Here is a 23,277-nt window from a genome sequence, read left to right on the forward strand (position 1 = left end):
CTGTTCACACACATATAAGCTCTTTACACTTCCAGATTTTGAAAGCTGTCTTCAGAGGAAAACAGTGTTATGTTTCAGCACCCTAGACAGTTCCTTTGCAGAGACAGACTGGGTGTTCAAGACCCTCCCGCTGCCCCCTCCCTTAGAAAATCACCAGGGAACACCAAGACGGAGTCCAGAACTGAGATTCACCACTTCCTCATCACGGCCATGAGCGTGCGCGATGCACTTGTGCGCCCCAACGAGTCTATGGAGTCGCCTGACTCCTTCCCCCTCACTCGCATATCATCCACCCAGAGCCATTCTATCTGTATGGAAATTTGGGCTCCACAGCTGGAATCCAGCAAAGCACTGTCATCTACTAATAGTTATTATCGCTTTGGCCTGCTCTCTCTTAAAAAAAAAGAAAAAAAGGAAAAAAAAACCTCCAATACAAGCTGGTAATGCCCTATAATATAGCCCCCAGCTATGGTGCATAGACCTTTGTTATCATTACGATAATTCCCATTCTCACTTGACTCCTCATTACACTTTTGAAAACTGCTTGGGGTTGGGATGTAGACAAATTTCTACGTCTTCCTTTTATTGCACTGTCGCACACGCAAAATTTACATCCCCACCATATAAAAGCAGCAAGAATGACAAAAATAAGTTTAAGAGATGCTTTTAGCAATCACAAGTTACTTAAAAATAGTTAATACAAATTCTCACATTTGTTCACATTACATGCACAAACTTTAGCGGATTTTGTAGCTTATTTTACATGGAATACCAACATTGTAGTAAAGGGAAGAAGAATGACACTTTCACACTTTTTTACACAGAAAATTCTGAACAGTGTAGTCCATGTTTCAAATCACCCCTTTTACTCTGACATCTCTAAATAAAAACCTATAGCCTTTAACAGTTGCATAATAAATGGAGTCCATCTGTGCATAGTTTAATCTCATTATAAATGCAGCTGTTGTGTGAGGGCCTCGGAGGTTTGTTGGTTGAGCAAACAGCATCAGGGAGACGGAAGAGCACACTGGAAGACCTGAGGTTTAGAGTGAGGTCAGGTTAGAAAACAAACAAAAAAGAAGCTCTAGGTGTCTTATACAGCCATGTTAAATTTATCAGTAAAAAATGACTGAGTATTTTGCAACTGCAAAACAAGAATTGCCAACATTGTTGGCAGCGTCATGCTATCGGGATTATTTTCTTCAGAAGGGATAGTGACTTTCGTCACATAGCTGATGGGAAGACAAATATAGCTAATTAAATTGCAATAAAGCCTGTTATGGGGGCTTTGATTAAAAAACCTAAACATTAAACCCAGTGCTACAAGGGAATGGCTTAGGACAAAACATATGCATTTGCTTGAATGGCATAGTCAAAGTTCAGAGCTAAATCCAATGAGAACTGAGAAAAACCTTCAGTGTGTACATGTGCACAGCTGGTAGAAAAGCATTCTAAAAGACTCAGTTTCAGTTCAACATGTATTGACACATTTGCAAGGTGCTGTGTTGATTTCTTTGTTTAATAAAGGAAAATAAATAATCTTCCCTCCAAACCACTACAGTTGTACACTTCATTCTCTTGACTTATGGAGGCTCGTTGTCAACGAGACCCTTTCGAACATACCAGAAGATATTGCTTTACAGATAACCCTACTGGCTAATAAACTTTCCAAGTGTTTCAAAGTATTTTTTTTTTTTTAGCAGTGGATGAGATGAAGCAAGGGAGGTTAACTTTGTCGAACCAAAAAGACGGTTGATTACCTCCAGATTACTGCCTTGAAGAGCTTCAGTTCAGCTCTGCATTACAAGGAAAGCTCAGAGAAACACGGCAGCATGTGTCCTTGCTCCTCTCCCACACAAGGCCCCTGGATAGCACACACAGAGACACACACACACACACTTACAAATAGTAATAATTGCAGAGTGATTGGCACAGCTTGTCCCATGCAGCCTCTGTCCCACTCTTGAAGGCTCTCCTCGGAGCACCCTCATTGTCACGGGATTCATGCCAAAGTTGAGGTGGTGACTGGGATGAGTCATGGCCAGCTGAAAGAGAGCGTGAGCAGAAATATTTAGTCTACTTGTCCAAATTAACAAGTTTTCTTTCTGGTATCCAGGAGAAGTTTATCACTTCAGGCAGATCTGAAACCTCAACATTGATCCAGACATTTCAAACATAGAAATTGGTGTGAAACAAAATCAGAAGCTCTCATTTCAGACCAGTTTTTAACATCTCTGTATTTGTTTTGTTTTCAATTAAATTCCAAATTACAATTTTTTTTATTGTTATTTATGCGACAGATCAAAAAGAAAACATTTATTTCTGGTCATCTTACAGTGAAAATTCAAACTCAATTTCAGTTAATTTTGTCACTACTTATTAAAAAATGAAAAATATGTCTGCATACTATAAAGCAGGGGTCACCAACACGAGGCCCGTGGGCCCCCGGTGGCCCAAGGGACCTTGTCAGTCGTCTGCGGAGCAAGTTCTATAAATAGCCATTGTCATTAGGCAGCATTGCCATAGAAATAATTTAATTTAATGTTTTTACACTGAAGTAATAACATTTGTTTAGTTACATGTGACTTTATCCACAACAATGTAGAAGCACAATTTATGCTGTTATGGGAAGATGTCTTACTTGGCCTCACTAAAAGCTCAACTTGCTGCATTTTACAATGAAGTTAAGTTTTATATCCAGACTATCAAAGACAAAAAATAGCTATTAAAACAATTGAAATCTCTATTGTTTTAAATGAACCCTTAGCTTTTTCTTTTTCTTGAATATATTTATCTGTATTTGCTTTTTCTTGAGGCAGAACAAATGAGGCATAACTCTGTCGTTATACAGTGTGTCTGCGAATAAAGTTTAAAAAAAAAACATTCCCCCCCTCTCCCCCCCCCTCACCCAACAGACTTCTTGTGGCTTTGATGTCAAGCAGTGATGTCACTCATCCTGTCTGTGACATCACAGGCGACTGTCTTTGTATTCTCAGATTCCACAGAGAAATTCATTTGCAGTTTAAGATTTGAAAGAAAAGTTACAATGGAAGGAAAGAATTTATTGTCGACCAAAAATTTGGAGAAGAAATTCATGAAGCTGCAGGAAGAACAGGCGCAGCTTCAAAGGAAAGTTGAAAAACTCAGGAAAAAACTAGAACAGCTAAATTCTAACAATGCAGACAATTACCAAGCTGAGCAGAATGTTCTTAAAAGATTTTGTTTCAGTCTCCTCCACTGTGGAAGACGGCTCTTCCTTACTTGCGCTCTCGTCTTGAAAAAAAAAATAAAATACATAAAATTAAATGAATATACGTAAAAAGTAATCTATTTGCCGTTTTGCAGAATTTTTTAAAGTTAAAATTGAAAAAAAAAATCTACCGTTTGTAGTCAGTACTGCCGTCAGGTAATTGGTGGGTCTGAATTGATACGGGCTGCTCCTTTGTTGCAGCTCAGCTCTGTCCGGTGTGTAAACCTGAAGCAAAGGCAATCAAGCTCAGGACAATATTCGAAATTCAGTAAAAAGAAATGTAAAAATAATATGTGATTGAACTGCACGCAGATAAACTTTATTTTAGATTTATTTCAAAATAATTGGATTATTTGTGATTGTTTTTTTCTTTTCTTTTTTTTTTTTAATTATTATCAAATTTCCTCCACATGGGAAAAAAAAGTAATTTTTTACTTTTTTCCCCAGACAAATAATTACAGACTACAATATAAACTACAGACAAATAATTATTTAAAAATCAGCAAAAAAAAAAATTTAAATCTAATGTAGTATTTTATTTAAAAACGGCTCACTTCTGTGAAAGGTGCTGCTATGTGGTGCTCTGGTAGCTGTTTGCTCTGCAGCTCTCTGTCAGAGGACTGGGCCACCTGCAGGCTCATTTTCTGCGCCTCATTCTCGCTTCCCTCTGCGCCCTTTGAGGACTCTGAGTCTTTCGGTGAAGCGCTGTGCGCCAAACCAAGAGGAGTCCGAGGCCCGGGATCCTCCTGCTCCTCTGGCGATCTGTTCGTCTCCACGTCTACGTCCGGCTCACCCTCGCTGTCCACGCACGGGGACACAGACCGGTAGCTGGAGCTCTCGCTTAAAAAATCAGGTGATGAGTAGCCGGTGCGGCAGCCGTTGTACGCGCCCCTGCTGCCGTACAGCTTGGCGATGCAGTCGGCGTCTTTAATGACGGGCCTGAATGCGGACACGTAGCTGAGTTTCCGCGCCGGGAGGCTCATTCCTTCCGTGGGCCTCCCCTCGTCCCCGGATTTGTCGTCTTCGTTACGTATGGACTGGGTGCTGGAGCAGCGGTCGGTGTCCACCACGCTGTCTTTGGACGTGTTGGTGCTGCGGTCGCTGCTTTCGGAAATGTCCACCTCTATCTGCCTAGGGCATAGCAGCTCAGGAGGGGGCTTGTGTGGAGTCTGTGCGTATGGGGGCATGGGCAGCGGGCCCGCAGCGGGCCAGAACATGGGGAAGGAGGGGTAGGCGCTGTCCTTGGTGCCAGGCCACAGGACGCCCGGCAGCCCCGCTTTGCTCTGCTCGCCCATTATCCCGTCATCCTTCTTCTGGCACAGACCGAAAGCAGGGAAGCCATAGGGATGAGGGAAGAGCGGCGGAGGGATTTTCTGTAGCATCCCGAAGCCTTTACTGGGCACCGGAATGACCGGGTAGCTGCGGGCGCTGGTCATAGCACCCCGAGTGTCTTCGCAGCTGAGGATTTTTGCGGGGATCTCCGGCGAGTCTCGGGATCGATTTGGCCCATGCAGTTTTAGAGGAGAGTTGGACCCAGATCCACTCCCCGGCAGCGTCCTCTTGCGACTTCCCCCGTTGAACATGGCCTTCACGTCTTCCCACGCGTGCATGATCTCCAAGGGACTGCTCTTGTCTGTCAGCTTGAGGTGTCGCCTCCAGGAGTTGAAATTAGCGGCATCCGGTTGCGTGTACTTTGACTCCGGCGTGCGATGGGAGTGAAATATAAATTTATTCGGGGAGAAATACATGTTGCAGTAGGAGCACTTGATGCACTTGGCTCTGGAGCTGTTGTGTCTGGCCGGGATGAAGTTTCCTCGACTTCCCCAGGCGCACTCGTGAGACACGTCGAAGGCGAAATTTTCGGGAAGTTTTGGAGGCGAGTGCGCTCCCAGAAACGACTTACAGAGTCTCTCAGCCTCCCGTTTGGTGATCATCCCGCAGCGCCGGGAAGAGATTGGCATCGCCCCGGCTCTCCGCAGGATCTCTAGCTGCACCGGGGTGCACTGGACGCAGGTGATGCCCAGGGCCACGCGTCGGTTGTGGATCTCGTTGTAGCTGTAATTCTTCAACAACGTGTTTGATATCTGCGCAAGGCAAAGTCTCTCCTGGCCATCTATCACCAAAGACACGATGGGTATTCCGTACAGAATCGTCTCGCCGACCTGGTTGGGTTTCAAGTTGGTACTGGGGTAGGAAAGTTCTTGTTTGGAGCTTGGCGAAGAGCTAGTGGTGTCTCGTCCCGTAGGTATGGAGTCCATCCTTGGAGACCTGGAGGCTGCAAAGATGACATTTAATTTGGACACGAGTTTCTACACGTCTTTACAAGAGTTTTAATTAAGACTTTTTGCTTTTAAAAACCTTATAATTTTTTTAACGCGGCTTGTATGTATTTTATCACAAGTCTTTCTACAACGCAGTTTTTTCTTTTTACCATGACTTTTTAATTCTTACAATCATGATTGAGCGTTTCAATCCTGCAAACTACAAAGATGACAAGACATGCGTGCAGCTTCCAAAGTAGCCTCCATCTGACACCCAGACAGTATCTGTGCTCAAGAAATCTGTCTCCTAAACTCACCTTTGACGGTCCTGTTCAGATCACCTCCGAAATCGAGTGACTGTGATCGAATAAATGCCGGATAAATATTAAGAAGTCTGTGCTGGAGGTTGCAAATATGTTTGCTTTAGGAGCGGGACGCCTCCCTCCTGCTCTGTGTCCTCCCGTCTCTCTGCTGCGCGGTCTGTGTGCGCGGACGGTTTGTGTTGCGCCACCAGGAGCAGCGGTGTCCACAAGGCACGCAGACTGTAGTACAGACCGCCCTCCCCACACCCGCTCCTCGCCTAACAGTCGCTTTACCCCCACCGACAACGACAGCAATCAAGTGACTGCAAAACTTAAGGCAAGACACTCCCACTTCCACGAGCAGCCCGCATTAAATATGGATTCATGACCAATGAGGATGATTTGGTGTGAGCCTGAAGGTCTGTGCTGAACTCTAAGAGGAGCTAAGTAAACAAAGTAAGCACTTTATTCGAAGCGATATAAGTTAAACGCTCTTTACAAACGAATATTGGGTGTATTTGTTTATAGAATAAACGGGAGTCTGTATGTGGGATTCACTAAAACAGCAGACCCCCCTCTGACACATTGTCACGCGCGTGGTGGATGAATGCTTGGCGCAGGCCTCCGTCACGTGCTGGGTTCCCACGTATTCACAGTTTACAAACTACTCGTGCCCGGAGAATAATATTAAGCAGCTGCTCTGAGGTTCCCTCTGTGTGAGCTGCTTTATGGTGTTTTTGCCCCCTCGGCTCAGAGAAAAGAATCAGACACAATGCGCCATCAGCGACCGACATTTAAACTTCCTGAAAGTCAATAAAAGGTTTTGGGTTAATCATTTTCATGTGGCCCCCGCGCTGCGACAGGCGCTGATATAATATTGATGAAGGTAACGGGACACGTTCTGCTTGGCCTCAGTGACACCAGCGGGACATCTGGACACAGCAATGACAGTTTGCGTAATTATTTACTCAGTGGGGGAAGACGCAATGCTGGAGCAGTAATTGAAATAAAATTATTATTATTATTATTATAGTCACCCTATTATATTTTTCAAGTGATATTCAAACATGAATAGTAATATGAGATATTTGTTAAAGAATAAGTTAAAACATCTTGCCGCAGTGGTCAATACAAAATTTAGATGAAAACACTGCTTGTGATAAGATCAGCGGATTGTGAATTTATGAGAAACTCCAAAAATTAAAAATGCCTACATATTTCTGTGTGCCTTTTCTTATAGCATTTGTAAATGTAATGTTTTTATGTACTCTATACATAAAAACACATTCAAATTTCAATTTTAACTTTAACACATACATTCTATACAGCACTGTGGCCTTAAAAGTAAAACTGGATTGGAATAAATTTTTTAAAAAACACGTTCGTGGGAATTTGGGAAAAATAATTAATTATGGCTCATATATTTGAATTTGCAGGTCTCGACTAGTAAATAAATAAATAAATAAAATCTTGCTTCCAACATATTGAATTTAACTCAGAAGTTATTAGCGTAATATTCAAATGTGATTAATGTAAACCGCACCAGGTTTGTTGTTGTTTTGTTTTTAAAATAATTTCCACATATGTCAATCTACAAATCTCATTCACTTTTGGGAAAGAAGCAGAATATTTTAAATTGATTTATGAAAAAAAGAAGAAAACAATCCGTGTAAGAAAAGAAACAATTTGAAACAGGCGGATGAAAATGTGAACAAATTTAATGGGAGTACAGCTTTGCCCTTCACCTGAACGTCACTGAACATCAGTGAGGGGCATCAGCGCAATGGATCGTAAAAACGGAGGGTTTCATTGTCAGTGACGTGAATCAATCCAAATGAAGGTCAAGGATACTAAACACTCGTTCAAGTGCGCAAAACAATCTAAATAAACCTTTTTACAATTCTTAATAACGTCATCCACTTCAGGAATACATTTCCAATTTTGGTCTATATTTTAAAAGACAATAAATCCGATATTATTTTTCTTAGGCAAATGATATGCACATAAGAAGAAAAGAAAAAAAACTACAAACCCCAAAAAATAAAAAGTTAAGAAAAAGAAAACAACCTAGTGAGGTTAGTGTCAGGTTCGAGCTGATTCTAGCTCTCTGTGAAGCAGAACAGCTCATTTAAAAGTGTCTCTGTATTAATCACAGCGCTGCATCAAAGTATGATAATCACCTGAACACTCTATTAAAATAAATGCGGCAGCCCAGGGGAAATCGTACCTTGCTCTTTAATTGTTTTGAGTCTTTGATAGGCTTTTTAATCTAAGATTAATTTATGCATTCTTAAATAACCCTACATATGATTAATAAGCTTGAAAATTAAAAGGAGACTGAAGCAATTATAACAAGTGGTTGGTCATCACCTCATTAGATGGTGTTAGAATGATGCAGTTGTGAGTGTGAATGTTTTCCTGATTGGGTGTGACAATAATCAGGAGGCTTTTTTTAAGGACAATGTGCTGCAGGCTAATTATTCTGGATCTTTCCTGTTTGCTTTCATGTCATAATGAGTCAGGATGCAGGATTTGTCACTTATGGCTGATCAGAGGCAAGAATGGACGGCACAGGCGACTCTAAGATGTCGAAGCACAACTGCAAGAGGAAGATCAGCTGTTTGAGAGGCCACAGGAGAGGTGTTGAGAAAACAGTAAGACTTGCTAAATGGTTGCTAATGCGTAAACAAGACATCACCCCTCTCCTGCTTGGATGTTTATTTGTCTCCTAAAAGCCCACCCCTGGGTCTTGACCCCCACATCGTGCACCGCTAAACGGAACATTTCATCTTCCAAGGAGGTGGAGTGTAGCGGGTTAGTGTGTGTGCATGTATGTGTGTGAGAGAAAGAGAGAAAAGCGAAAAGAAGTGAAAGTGAGAGAGAGCGAGAGAGAGGGGTGGGGTACATCACTGCATCAAATGAGACTGAGCACAGGGACCCTTTTGTCACAGAGCGGGACTCATCTGCCAATGGTGGGCTGTGAGGTCCTGGGGGAAGGCCGGAACAAAGGTGCTAAAAGGCTGCGTGATCACGCCCGCAACTCGCTGTCCAACTGTGGCATCCGCCAACCGAAATACGGCGACAGGAAGGTCCACCACATGTACATGAGGAAAAAAGGTGGGCTTTACCTAATTTATGGTTGAAACCAAATCTACAAAATCTGAAAAGATAACATTTTCTCTTTTGTCTGACAATAAATAATTAACTAGATAATTCTTATGTGTTTTAGGTCAATGATGGGCAATAAAATTATCTGTATTATGAGAGAAAACCTTCTTTTAAAGTTCAGATGATTATATATATATATATATATATATATATATATATTATATACTAATAGGCTATTAGCAGAGGAGCCAAACACCAACTCCTTGTAGACCGCACAGTTGCCCGAGACTGCAAAACCCGACACACCAACCTGTGCATGGCTTGGATTGATTACAAGAAAGCCTATGACTCAATGCCGCATACTTGGATCATTGAATGCTTAGAGATGTATAACATCAACAGGACTCTGAGAGCCTTCATTGCAAACTCGATGAAGCTGAGGAAAACCACCCTTGAAGCCAACTGCAAACCACTTGCACAAGTGTCCATCAAATGTGGCATGGAGATGCTCTGTCCCCGCTACTGTTCTGCATAGGCCTGAACCCCCTCAGCCAAATTATCAACAAGACTGGCTACGGATACTGACTCAAAAATGGGGCCAACATCAGTCACCTTCTGGTTCTCACACTCACTAGTCCTCTGCCTCCTTCCTTGCGGCTCGTGTACAGTCTCAGGGTGCTGGATTTGGGATGGAACCCTCCATGCATTGTTAGTAGTTTTCTAGTCTTAATATCAGTGGCTTTTATCTCCTCCTTTGGCCAGCTAATTATTCCAGCAGGGTATCTGATTACTGGCAGGGCATAGCTGTTTATCGCACGGATTTTGTTCTTGCCATTGAGCTGGCTTCTCAGGACTTGCCTTATTCGTTGGAGGTATTTAGCTGTGGCTCCTTTCCTTGTGACCTCATCAAGGTTGCCATTTGCTTGTGGTATACCTAGGTACTTGTATCTGTCCTCTATGTCTGCTATTGTTCCTTCTGGGAGTGAGACCCCTTCTGTGCGGATGACCTTCCCCCTCTTTGTGATCAGCCGACCACACTTCTCTAGTCCGAATGACATCCCAATGTCCGTGCTGTAGATCCTGGTGGTATGGATCAGTGAGTCGATGTCTCGCTCACTCTTGGCATACAGCTTGATGTCATCCATGTAGAGAGTCCAGGACGAAACAACTAAGATCCATAAATACATCAGGGACAAAGCCTCAACAGACAATGTGCTCAGTGAATATCTCAGACAACAGGGAACGGAGGTTGAGGTGCCAGAGATACCATCATGGCAGGACAAGCCCCTACATGGGATGTACCACCAGCAAATAACCCAAGTGGCTGATATCAGTAAATCCTACCAATGGCTGGAAAAAGCTGGACTCAAGGACAGCACAGAGGCCCTCATCCTGGCCGCCCAGGAACAGGCCCTAAACACCAGAGCAATAGAGGCCCAGATCTACCACACCAGACAAGACCCAAGGTGCAGGTTGTGCAAGGAGGCCCCTGAGACAGTCCAGCACATAACAGCAGGGTGCAAGATACTGGCAGGGAAAGGGTACATGGAGTCCTGGAAAGCATCATCGGTTGTTGGCAAGCGCTGCTAATCCGCCTCTTTTGCTTTTGCTTTAGCTCTATGTCGATGTTTCAACTTCCTCCTTTTCTCTCCATTCAACTCTGATTTGAGTTCACAGTTAAGGTTTTTCTAGCTTTTGAGATAATAAACAGCTGCTCCCAGTTTTACAAAAAATACCTTGTTACCACAATTAAACATCATCTAGCAACTGATCTGTCTAAAAGGAAAAATAGAAAAAGGGAAGAACTGCCCAAGCAATTTGAAGAAAAATCTAGAAAACAAATGAATAAGAGTTGCTAAAGTTTAAAATACAAATACTCAAGTAAAATTAAAATTTCATAGACTTTTTTTATTTAAAAAATAATAATTTTTCAGTTGCTCCTGCCTCCTGTTTACCATGAATGTCTGTTTTTCTTGGCATTTTAAATGCTCTTTTTTCTCTGTCTCTTTAAAACAAATCGCCTGAGATTTGTAACGTTTGTGATTGTGAACGCACATTATCTTGGATTTTACTCGACCTTGTGGGGGAAAAGTCTTCAGAAAATCTGTCCGTTCGTTCCCGTGGAGGACGCGCCGTGACAACAGCGTCTCGCTGAATTACCCTGGTACCTTGACTGGCTGCTCACGTCAGGTTTCCATGGCAACACAGGTTGAAGAGTTGATTGAGAACGGGCAGAAGAGAAGCAGATGATGTCTGTCTTCATTGAGTCACTCACCTCAAATTAGAAAATTCCGCATGAGATGGGAAACGTTCTGAGGAGATGAAGATGTTTATGAATGCGACTCAGATTGATGAGACTTTGATTGGACTTTTGTTATGCAGCAAATTGTCCTGCAGCTTCCCCTCCTCCTGCAGCTGCTCACCACTTCCACCTCCCTGCACAAGAAACCAAAGTGGGGGCCGACCTGCCCGAAAACCCTGAAAGTAAAGCCGATAATTCAAACATAGTCTGGATGTTTATTCTGTCTTTAACTGGGTTAGCTGAGCTGAGCTCTCACTTCGCTGTGATTAGAGGATTTGATTTAAAGCGTTGAATAAAAGGAAACAGTTTCATAAGAAGCCAAATTAAACTGAAAAGATGTAAAGATGTTTCTGGATTGTCAAAAGCAGCGATCCACTAAAGATAAAGTTTGTTCATGCTTGGCCTGAATATCAAGATTCCCTTTTCCCTGCTGCTTCACAGAGCCTCAGTGATGATCATGGATTTTATACATCATAATGTTCTGTCTTCGCTGCATGGTGCCAAAGATGTGCTAGGGGCATTTTAGAGTGAAAATAGGAGTACATTTCCACCAAGAAGTCTGAAATTTTGAGATTCTCAAAAAATTCTGAGAAAAAAATGTGAAAATTTTGGAGTTTGAAAAGTCAGACTTATGAATGAAATGAAATTTTGAGATCTGAGATTGAAAAGTAAAAAATTTTTAAGAAAAAAATTACTCCGAAATTTTTAGATTACTCTCAGAAATTTTCTAGAAAAGGAACAAAAGAAACTTTGGAGTTTGAAAAGTCAAAAATCGGTAAGAAAAAACTGAAATTTTCTACATAAAACATGCTAATTTCTGAGTTTTAAACCGTCAGAGCTTTAAGAGTTAAGTCTTGAAAATCAAAATATTTTTCTTTTTTTACATTTCTAAATATTTGTCTGGAATTTTCTTTTTTTTTTTCAAACTCAGAAATTTATTTAAATAATATTACGAGCACTCCAATACAAAGCAGCATCTTATGAAATGATATTACAAATATTTGAATACTTAATCTGTGAACACATCATCAGATTTCAGTAGTTTTGCCTTTAAAGTAGCATTAATGCGCTCAACCAAACCTTGACTTTGAGGACGGTAGACTGAGCCAAAACGCTGTTTGATTTGTAGCTTTTGCAAAATGCCTTTAACGACTTTTTGTACAAAAGCTGAGCCATTGTCTGAACTGATTTCAGATGGTATTCCAAATATTGGAATCACTTCTCTTGTCAGAAATTTGATAACTGTGTCTGCTCCTAAGGTTTTTGATGGTACTGCTTTGACCCATCGACTGAAACGATCAGTTATCACCAACATGTACCTTTTACCTTGAACTGGTTTGAGCATGTCTACATAATCTATCACCAAGTGTATGAAAGGTCCTTCTGGAACTGGAATGTGTCCAATACCTGGTTGTATGCCTTTTTGAGCATTGTTTTCGGCACATATTTCACACTGGCTTAGAATTTCATCCACCATGTCTTGCATGTATGGAGACCAGAAACCTTGTTTTTTCAAATTTTCCAAGACTTTTGCTCGGGCACAGTGGTCTAAACCGTGGGCCTCTGAGACCCGTAATGTTAATAACGCTACAGGTGCCATCAGTAGGCCTTGGTTAGACCTCCATAAGCCGTTTTCACTCATCGTAGCACCTCTACGCACCCAAAGGTCGCGTTCGCTGCTACTTGCTTGTTGCTGCATCAAAATGACATCTTCTGGTGTTAAAGCTGGTTCTAAGGCTACTACAGGGGCCAAGATGGCCATTTGGCTCCTGGATGCCGTTTTTGCCGATTCATCTGCCATGTTATTACCTCTTATTACAATGTCATTTCCTTTGCGATGTGCTTGACATTTGATCACTGCCAGCTTCGAAGGAAGCATAATGGCGGCAATCAATTCTTTCAATTGTGCTTTGTGTTGTACTGGGGTTCCATCTGCTCTTTTGAAACCTCTTTGCTTCCATATTGCTGCAAATAAAAAACAAATGCCGTGGGCGTAAGCAGAATCGGTGAACACATTTGCGGACTTTGATTTAGCCATTTTACAGGCTTCAGTTAATGCTTTAAGTTCTGCAAGTTGTGCAGAACATGGTTGGTCACATTTTTCAGCTTTGACGGTTGCAAAACTATCACCTATTTGTTGTACCACTGCAAAGCCTGCGTGGTTTCCTAGGTGGTCTCTGAAACATGACCCGTCCACAAAGTATGTGACTTCTGCGTCAGGCAATGGTGTAGACTCCAAATCAGGTCTGAGTCTAGTGTATTTCATTGTTTCTGCTACACATTCATGCGGCTCTCCGTCACAATCCAAAGGAATCACATTTGCTGGATTGTTGGTGATGCATCTTTGAATTGTTATGTCTGGATATGTCAAAAGTAGCATGTATTGCAAACTTCTTGCCTGTGTTACAACAAATTTTCCTAGATTTATCAACTCTGCGATTTTGTGATGAGTTAATATAGTTACTGGAAGAGAGACTCTATAGGCACCCTTCTGTCAAATTTTAATCGGAGTTTGATGGATGATTGATTGATGACTAATAGATTTTGATTTCCGGTCACAGGATGCCCCTCCCCCACCTTTCCCACCCCTCCCCCACCTTTCCCACCCCTCCCCCACCTTTCCCACCCATCCCCCACCTTTCCCACCCCTCCCCCACCTTTCCCACCCCTCCCCCACCTTTCCCACCCATCCCCCCAGACAGATCCGTTTTTCCCACGCCTTCAGACCTGTATGAGTTGTAAGAATAATACAAGTAAAGTATGGAAATTATGAGTTTTAAGAATAATACAATGAAAGTATGAAAAACAATGAAAGTGTTAGATAATTGAGAATAATATACAATATAGTATATTTAAATAGGATGTTGTAGTTACCTCCGGTTTTAAACGGAATATTTTTCCTGAGACACTGTGGAAACGGGCTCTGTGAGGCAGGTTAAAAAAAAATCCTAGTTGGGTGATTCTCATGACCTTTGGGGTCAAAACACATGCTGCACAAGGAAACTCTATGTCACCGACATCCTCTGGCAAAGAATCGATAACAATGATGCTCGGTCTATATCTCCGGTTTTAAAACGGAATATCTTCCTGAGAATATTGGGTGAAACGGGAAAGGACTCTGCGAGGCAGGTTAAAAAAATCCTAGTTGGGTGATTCTCATGACCTTTGGGGTCAAAACACATGTTGTGCAAGGAAACTCTATGTCACCGACATCCTCTGACAAACAATCGATAACAATGGTGATCAATCTCTGGTTTTAAAACGGAATATCTTCCTGATCGGGTCTGCTATCAGCTCTTGGAATCTGCATATGTCACCACCCAGACCCCCCTCCTATCATGGGTGCTTGTCTGTGTGTGTGTGTGTGTGTGTGTGTGTGTGTGTGTGTGTGTGTATAAAGACATATAGAAACAAAAGTCCCTAAAGAAAACCTACAGTTTAACTATTTTACTGCATTATTTATGGTAGCACAATTAGCCGGTCTTGACTATGAGTTTGTGATTTCCTTCATCACTTCAATTTTAAACTCTAATAGATTTTCTTTTTCTGTAACACTTGCTAGTGTGATACATTTCAGTAAATGTTCCTCATTTGTACACGTACTTCTTAAGAATATGTGACAGACAGTAAACAGGCCTACTCAAATTTAACTTTTATCTTTCCGCAGTTAAAGAATTTGTCCTGACTTTTCCAGAATTTGGCCCGGTATCATTGTGAATGATTTTGTTCAGGTTTTTTTCTTGCTGTTGAATCAACGCTGATCTTCCCACTGCTTCATGTTTTCTCCAAAAGAGTAAATCTTGGTTTAAATACATTTGAAACTCAGATTTTTTTTCTGTAACACTTGCTAGTGTGAAACATGTTAGTAAAAGTTCCTCATCTGTACACGTACTTCTGAACAATATCTGACAGGGACTAATCAGGCCTCGGTCAGGTTCCCTTGGATTTATATTGATTTATTCAATGTGTAAATATTTATCAAACTGAATGGCCATTCAGTTTTTATATAGTTTTTTTTTTCTTTTGGTGTTTGTTGCACAAATTTAAATATATGCTGGCTATCAACCAACAATTCAATCAGTGAATTTGTGTTTTTTCTTAAATACTCCCTCTCACCGAGACTTACTTACATCTTCTGACAGCTGGCTTATAATAACTTATAATAACATTGACTAAGTCTGCTATTGGTACACTTTACCTAAAAATAAAAATTAAACATACTCACTACACAACCATGCTCCAAGAGTTGCTCATAACATGGTGAATTGTTTTGTTACCTTAAAAATGATCTGCAGCTTTTGTTCCTTGATGCTGTCTGTTCACTAACAGACCGTACATCTCTTGTAATTGATAAGCTTATAAATGATCAATGCGAAGCATCAGTATGCGCTAAAGAAGATCATATCAGTCAGATTAAGTAAAATATCATTATACTCAAAATTATATTTCTCTGAAAGGTCTTTTTTTTCAGAGAGTTTAGACTGTATGAAAGGAATCATTGAAATATACTATGAAATATTTAATTTGCAGAATCCCCATAATAAAACTTCAATTGTGAATTGAATGATTACATTGCATCTAGATACAAAAGAATCAACCGTTAATTAGTAATCATACTGACTAACAAGATCTGATCAAACAAGAAACCTGACAACCTCAAGGGATTTCTCACATTGGAGAATAAACCGTCTGACTTTCTTTAGCCACTAAATTTAACCTTACCAAAGTTTTGCCTCGGAGCAAACAGGTACTGAGTTTGAAGCGGATCAGACGCCTTCAGCTATTTGCTAAAGCTAGACTCCGGCCTTCCTCACTGTAAAATAAAACATTAGACTTAAAAACAGTTCAAGCGAACATCACTTAATTATCATCGACTTGTTGTTTGTACTCATCTTAAGCAAGTGGCAGGAACATTCGGATATATATATATATATAAAAAGCTTTATAAGTTAATCTATTTAAGTTGAGTCCATGTAACAACTAAAATAAAATAAAAAGTGAACTATTTGAAAGAAGTGAGGATTTTGGGTGGTAAAAGTTGAACATTTTAACATGTCCAGACACTTTCTGCTCAAGCAAACCAAAAGGTTTTAAACAGAACAACCCTGTCAAATAATGAGACCATGAATCTTTAATCTATGTAACAAATATATTGCTGCTGCTGCTGTAGGCAGAAAATAAAATAAGTTTTACGGAGAATAATATTTTGGATGAGTTTAAGAATATTGTTTGCCAAAATCACACGGTGTAACTACACTTTCTTTTATATGTTGCAGTAATTGAATCTTTTTGAGGCAATTGGTTTGCATAAATTAAAGTAAATACGACCTATTTTCCTGCTCCCCATACTTAGCTAGCAATGTGCCAGTTAGCTTCCCAGTCTGAACTTCTGGGCAATGTCTTGATTCAGTCAAATTTTCTATCTTGTATCTCCTGAACTCTGATATTTTGCTTGCTGGTCTTCATCGTGCTCTGAATGCAGTATCTGGTTTCTCTTACTTTAACCCGCCCAACTTACACCTGATTGGCATGTTAGCCTTTTGATTCCCTCCCAGTGAGGCGGTGCTTCACAAAGCAAACTGTTTGTCAAACTGTTGATCTGCCTGATGGCTGTTTTAGAAGATATGGTGACTGAGGTTTAGACAGTACTAGCCAGCTCATGCAGCTTGTTTTTACTAGATGGCAGTCCTAAAAGTACATATCTTTAAAATATGAATAAATACGTACAATTCCATAATTATTCGATCCAACGGTTATAGAAGTTTTGTAATAATGCAATTCAGGTATTTTACATTTTCTGGACTAAAGGAGGATTTCAGTTCAACACCTGTGGTTTCTTAATGTAAGTGTTTCTGCTACTGGACAAGAAACAGGGTTAAAAGAGGATTTAGAAAGAAAAATACAAAGATGATAGTTGTTTTAACCGAGAGCAAGGCTGTGACTAGTTATCAGGACGGAATGAGACCTGTAAAACTGTTGGGCATCTGCTCCAATAATTTATTAATCTTTAGGAAATATTTTTGGACACAGCCATCCGCAGGAGCAAGATGAAGCAAGAACATTACAACATCAGATGTATCTTTTCATCCTTATATCCGTGATTTAAAACTATTTTTAATTTTGTGTCATCTTAAAGATGGAAAGAGTCAATTATTTTTTCACCCATGGAAAAGTGTAAAGTGTTTATTATGAGTAGGATTAACCAAGCTGAAGGAAAACAAAGAAAAAGGATAAATAAATATTCATTGATACAGATCAGCAAATATGAACTTATGAAACTATTGAAACCTTCAAGAATTTTATGTTGTGTAAGATATTTAAGAAACTAATACTGAATCTGCGCTCATGAATTTCTTTATTTGGTTGTTATCTCTAAAATACGTTTACCTTTTGTTTTGTTGAACACCAGACATCTCATCTCTTTCCCACAGTTTTTTTCCCACTTAGTTCCACTACTGCTGTGGATTTTATAGTCAATGTTTAAAGCCAACAGAGTCTGAAGCGATGGAGGAAATTTACGTCAATATGGAACCTGTTGGAAAAACTGCATCTAATCACACAGGTAAGAACAAAGTTACAGAGAAATTTAGTATGTAATGAATTCAATTTTGCTAAGGTTGAGGTTTTTGTTAAGGTTGGAGCAGCTCCAAAGAGAGGCTCTGCCTCCGTGCGGCTGTATGTTTGGGAATCCTGAATGTTTTACTTTTGGCTGAACTCATCGCCCTCAGTGTTCACAGTGAGTCTTGTTCTAGTCATCTTAAAGATGTAAAAAGACTAGATTTTATGTTTCTGTTATATTAAAAAGGCATTGTTCCCCTTCTAAAATCAAACTGATCAAATAGCAAGGGTTTAAAAAGAATAAAGCTTAGTGACTCAAAGTTTTGCAGAGAAGTGAAACATTACACTAAGTTACATGAGTCTGATTCATTTTCAGCAATGGTTGCATTTGCAGCCATTTAGGTTAGCGTGTCTTTAATACCTTTTCTTTTTCAAACTATTTACCCAACGATTTATTGTTCAGTGTTACCTCAGTTTAAATTCTACAGGCGTAACCAAAATCATGAAACTATTTTATAAGTCTTAAGTGAAAATACAATGCCACTTCTTTTTGCAAACATGGTTGTTAATTTTTTTTACAGCTCATCACATGACAGCAGCTTTTTCTGACATCAGCAACATTCTGACCGAGCAGAACAGCAGCAGCAAGTTTCCCTCCATGAACGCTAACTTCACTGAAACGGCTCCACGAGCTGAAGACACTTTAAGGTTGGTCAAAACTTTAAAAAATTTGGATCTCGTTAAAAATTGAATTCTACTCTGAATTGTAGAGTATAACTAATAACTTTCCTTTTTGCTCTAAATGAATATAATGTAAATGAACAACTTTTATTTTAATTTATTAAGTGCTCTATCATTTGCGTGTGCTAAAAAACAACGATGTAAAACAAACTAAACTTTGACTTTTTTCTCCTTAAAGGGAAATTGTGTCCTACAGAACGAACAAGCATCAGTTGTTCCTGTTCATCCAGGGGCTGCAGAACAAGAGAAGAGCAGATCCACTAGTGATGGATGATCAGGATCTGTGTTCACTGCGATATTATTCACCAACAATAATGTAGCTTATTAGTACGGTGTTACATAAAACCCTAAAGATAAAATGTACACTTCCAACTGTTGTGACCTGCATCTAATAACACAACAATTTTATCGCCTATACTCTGTGTTTTTCTTTCTTGTTAAAACTCTGACATGATAAACAAATGTTTTTTTTTTTATGTTTGGTTGTTTGTTTGTTTTTTTGTATTTTTGCGGAGAATCGGTTTAGCATGATGCGCTCTGAATGTGTCTTAATGTGACTTTTACTATGAAACTTTATGGAGTTCTAGTTGTGTCCGGTAATGGCGGATTAAATTCTATCTTGGTAGAATTATATTTCTACATTTCCAATTATTTACTATCATTTGTAATAAAGTGATGCCAACACCACGGATTCAACAGTGAGGAGTTTGTTCTAGTCATCTTAAAGATGGAAAGAGTCAATGTTGTGCTGATTCTGAGTAACTGAATGATTAACTGAATGACTTTTCATTAATTTCAGAGTTCAATCAGTGAGGTTATTCATTTTGTGGTGGTCCTAGTCTATGAAAGAAAGAAACAATGAAAGAAAGCAGCAAATGTACATGTTGGTTCCCCTGAAAATACGGATAAATTCAGTCATTGTAGGGTTAAAGTAATTTGAAGAGGGAGAAGCGTATAAACAAGTCAATGACGACTCAATGACATGATGCATTCTGCATTTTTCACTCGGTTAACTTAACTTTTTGTTTTTTTACTGACTTTAATACATTTAAATTGCTACGTTGTTTGATAAGTAGAATGGAAATTACTTTTTTTTTGTAAATGGTCTTGTAAATTAGCGTTTTATGAAATCAACTGAATTGAATTAAGAAATTTGACCATCGGATTGGACTGAAGAGAAATGATGAGCAATGTTTTTTGGGTTTGGGTTTTATAAAGCAAAGGTTGGTATTTTTGTAACATCAAAAGTTCATTTTTGAGGCAAACAGAAAATCCAGCTTATTATAGTTTACTAGGACTAACAACCCCCGGACAAATTCGGAAAAAAATTCTGCAAAGTGGGTGGTGCTTAAAGGAACAATGAGACACAGTCTAGTGTGGGGCCACATGTAGAGGGGATAAGCAAGGCTGTAGTAAGCGCCGTTACCAACTTGGTACTTTGTGGTTATAGTTTTCTCCAAGTTGCGCTTAAGAAAGTATGAACATGGGCAAAACTGAGAAACTCTATCAATCAACCAACTGGATATTAAAGTATGTCACCGGAGATTTGTTCTCCTGTCCACGCGATGAATCCTTGGCCCACTGCATCAGTGAAGACTGTCGCATGGGAGCAGGCATAGCGGTGATGTTCAAGAAGAAGTTTGGTCGAGTCTCAGAGTTAAAGGAGCAGAGTGAGTCAGACTAGTTACTAAAATCTTTGTTTTGGAGAAAAAAATGTTTTACGTTTTTGCAGTTCATTCAAATGTATGATTTCAACAGCAAATGCTAAATCATATCCTGTTTTGTATTTTTTATGTATGTCCTAATAGAGAAGCTTCCAGGGCAGTGTGCTGTCCTGACATATGATCAACGTTTCATCTACTATCTGGTAAACATACCACAATTATACTGCATAGGACCAAAAGTTGTTTCATTATTCAATCTGGTAACTGTATCTTTCCTATTATGTGTCTCAGATCACAAAGAAAAAAGCCAGCCAGAAACCCACGTATGTCAACCTAAGACAGAGTCTGGAAGACATGAAATCTCACTGCTTAGAAAATGGTGTCAATAGGATATCAATACCTCGGTTTGTAGGAACTACTGTGAATAAATGACTATAATAAATACCCTTAAATCTTCTTCTTTATTGGGAATAATTAATCAATTTGCTTGTCTCGTATCTCCTCCCTCAGAATTGGCTGTGGCTTGGACCAGCTGCTGTGGTCAAAGGTGTCAAAGATCCTGGAACAGATCTTTAAAGAGACAAATATCTCCATCACAGTATACAGCCTGCCCTGTGTTGGGTCAAAGCTTCAAATGCATGCCGTGTAGCACATTTTCATTGGGTTTTTTTTAGCTTTAAATCCTTTATAATCTCTTAAAATTTTGGATGAAATCAACACTCCTTAAACAGTTTTAAGGAAACAATAAATAAGGAAACAATAAAAACCTCCACATGAGATGTTTAGATACAAGACTTTTAACATCCCACTGATGTAAAAAATGATGTTTCTTGCCATTAAAGATACGAAACTTATTCCAAACACTGATGTTGCACTCTGTGAATATCATACTACATGATGCTACTACTAAATCATGCTACATAAAGTGATCCAACAAAGCCCCTGAGGCAGGTAAAATACAATAGTTATGCCTAAAATTTGTTTTTTTGTTTTTCTAAATCTATATAGTTGTTGAAAACGTAGCTTTTCCTGTGAATCTGTAAATCTAAATTGTGAAAGAGTTTGCTTCTCTAGCTTTATTTTCCTGACCCAAATTCAGGAGCAAGATTGCTGTCACAAGTTTTTTTTTGTCATGAGTTTTTAGTGATTCTGATGCTTGACTTTTTTAGTATTTGTAACCTGTGAATTATGTTGTACAGAATATTAGGACTTTCTTTGAAAATTACTTTGTAAATAAAATTTAAGATCATGGTTTTTGACAACCTTTACCTGCTAAAACACCAGGCAACGGTATGTAGGAAAATGCAATTTGAAATTTTTATAAGTTTCTTAGTTTTGCCTCAAAAATGAACTTTTGATGTTACAAAAATACCAACCTTTGCTTTATAAAACCCAAACCCAAAAAACATTGCTCATCATTTCTCTTCAGTCCAATCCGATGGTCAAATTTCTTAATTCAATTCAGTTGATTTCATAAAACGCTAATTTACAAGACCATTTACAAAAAAAAAGTAATTTCCATTCTACTTATCAAACAACGTAGCAATTTAAATGTATTAAAGTCAGTAAAAAAACAAAAAGTTAAGTTAACCGAGTGAAAAATGCAGAATGCATCAAGTCATTGAGTCGTCATTGACTTGTTTATACGCTTCTCCCTCTTCAAATTACTTTAACCCTACAATGACTGAATTTATCCGTATTTTCAGGGGAACCAACATGTACATTTGCTGCTTTCTTTCTTTGTTTCTTTCTTTCATAGACTAGGACCATCACAAAACGAATAACCTCGCTGATTGAGCTCTGAAATTAATGAAAAGTCATTCAGTTAATCATTCAGTTACTCAGAATCAGCACAACATTGACTCTTTCCATCTTTAAGATGACTAGAACAAACTTCTCACTGTTGAATCCGTGGTGTTGGCATCACTTTATTACAAATGATAGTAAATAATTGGAAATGTAGAAATATAATTCTACCAAGATAGAATTTAATCCGCCATTACCGGACACAACTAGAACTCCATAAAGTTTCATAGTAAAAGTCACAATGTTAGAGATTGTTTGGTATTATCATTTTATTATTCCTTTAGATTACATTCAGTCTAAAGAACATTGTGATTTTCTTTTAAAGTGATTCTCTTCCTTATGTGTGTATGAACTGACCTGGAAGTCACAACTGTCTGTTTATCTTCATGTGAAACAGTTAACAATGTGTTTCTCAGACCTTTGATTAGTTATCACACCTAGGAACTGGGTTGCTAGTTGATTGTATCAGAAGTTTTACGACCTTTGTTGTTTTTCCTGACTGTCCCCTAGGTAGAAATTCCTTAGTCGTAAAACTGTGTTTGATTGTGTTCGTTTCGGGGGCTCCTAATCTTATCAGCACCAGCCCCCTTTGCTTTTGTTTTTTGTTAATAAAAAGACAAGCTCTACTGCAGAGTTTCAGAACACATGGTGAACTGGTCAGAGGAGCAGTTCTCTGTGTTTTCTCCTTTTGCAAAAGCTTGGCTATAAAATTCATAATACGTTGTCTGTGGTTCTTTATTTTATATAGGTTCGAAAGGAAAAATACCTATCATTATTTGGTGCCGAAACCCGGGATCTCTCACCTCCCCCGCTGACAGGCAGAGGAAGACGCGCTGAATCCGTGCACGGCCAGAGTCAATTGAACCTGGAAAGACAGACTCAGGAAGCAAATTCTTCGCTGGGCCAGCGACGTAGGTCCGACTTTGTCTGCCAACGGCGGAGTGACGAGATCCGACTGGACAACCCGAAAACTACAGAAACGTAGGTGAATTTTAAGTCATATAGGTTTGAGTCCTTGTCAAATATTAATTTGACTAAAGAAATACAGGTTTGAGTCCTTGTCAAATATTAGTTTGACTAAAGAAATATAGGTTTGAGTCCTTGTCAAATATTAACATTTCAATTTGACTAAAGAATAATGAAGGGTTAGAGTCCCAGTTGACAGAGAGTTTCAACTAAAGGCAAAAGGACAGGCTCTTAGAGCTTCCTTAATTAGAGGACGCCTCTTAAGGGAAAGTCCTCACATAGATAGAAAGTTTGTTATTTGCTGTGCTGCTATTGGTGT

The 23,277-nt window shown here is 39.4% G+C and overlaps 2 protein-coding genes across 4 annotated transcripts; one reads left to right on the forward strand and one right to left on the reverse strand.

The window, feature by feature from the left end:
* Window positions 1-950: 950 nt before the first annotated feature.
* On the reverse strand, window positions 951-7,120 carry LOC111606218 (SKI family transcriptional corepressor 1 homolog-B-like). Of its 3 annotated transcripts, XM_023326290.1 has the most exons (7): window positions 5,829-7,119; window positions 3,805-5,525; window positions 3,382-3,475; window positions 3,191-3,273; window positions 1,962-2,045; window positions 1,761-1,864; window positions 951-1,036 (listed from the first exon to the last, which is right to left on the reverse strand). In XM_023326290.1, exons 2-6 carry the CDS (start codon window positions 5,506-5,508, stop codon window positions 1,802-1,804), a joined length of 2,028 nt encoding a protein of 675 aa, XP_023182058.1. In that variant the 5' UTR covers window positions 5,509-5,525; window positions 5,829-7,119; the 3' UTR covers window positions 951-1,036; window positions 1,761-1,801. The 3 variants fall into 3 exon arrangements, 2 of the variants coding, with proteins under 2 accessions (XP_023182058.1, XP_023182059.1); XR_002751967.1 differs by having other exon boundaries at window positions 1,761-2,045; window positions 5,829-7,120; XM_023326291.1 differs by lacking the exon at window positions 1,962-2,045.
* Window positions 7,121-19,842: 12,722 nt separating this feature from the next.
* LOC111606222 (O-acetyl-ADP-ribose deacetylase 1-like) lies at window positions 19,843-21,277 on the forward strand. Its single transcript, XM_023326297.1, has 4 exons — window positions 19,843-20,192; window positions 20,331-20,389; window positions 20,478-20,590; window positions 20,697-21,277. The coding sequence occupies exons 1-4, from the start codon at window positions 20,000-20,002 to the stop codon at window positions 20,833-20,835; spliced, it is 504 nt and encodes a 167-aa protein (XP_023182065.1). The 5' UTR covers window positions 19,843-19,999; the 3' UTR covers window positions 20,836-21,277.
* The last annotated feature ends 2,000 nt before the right edge of the window (window positions 21,278-23,277 follow it).

This window comes from Xiphophorus maculatus, chromosome 21, assembly GCF_002775205.1.
Source record: "Xiphophorus maculatus strain JP 163 A chromosome 21, X_maculatus-5.0-male, whole genome shotgun sequence".
Taxonomy (NCBI): Eukaryota; Metazoa; Chordata; class Actinopteri; order Cyprinodontiformes; family Poeciliidae; genus Xiphophorus; species Xiphophorus maculatus.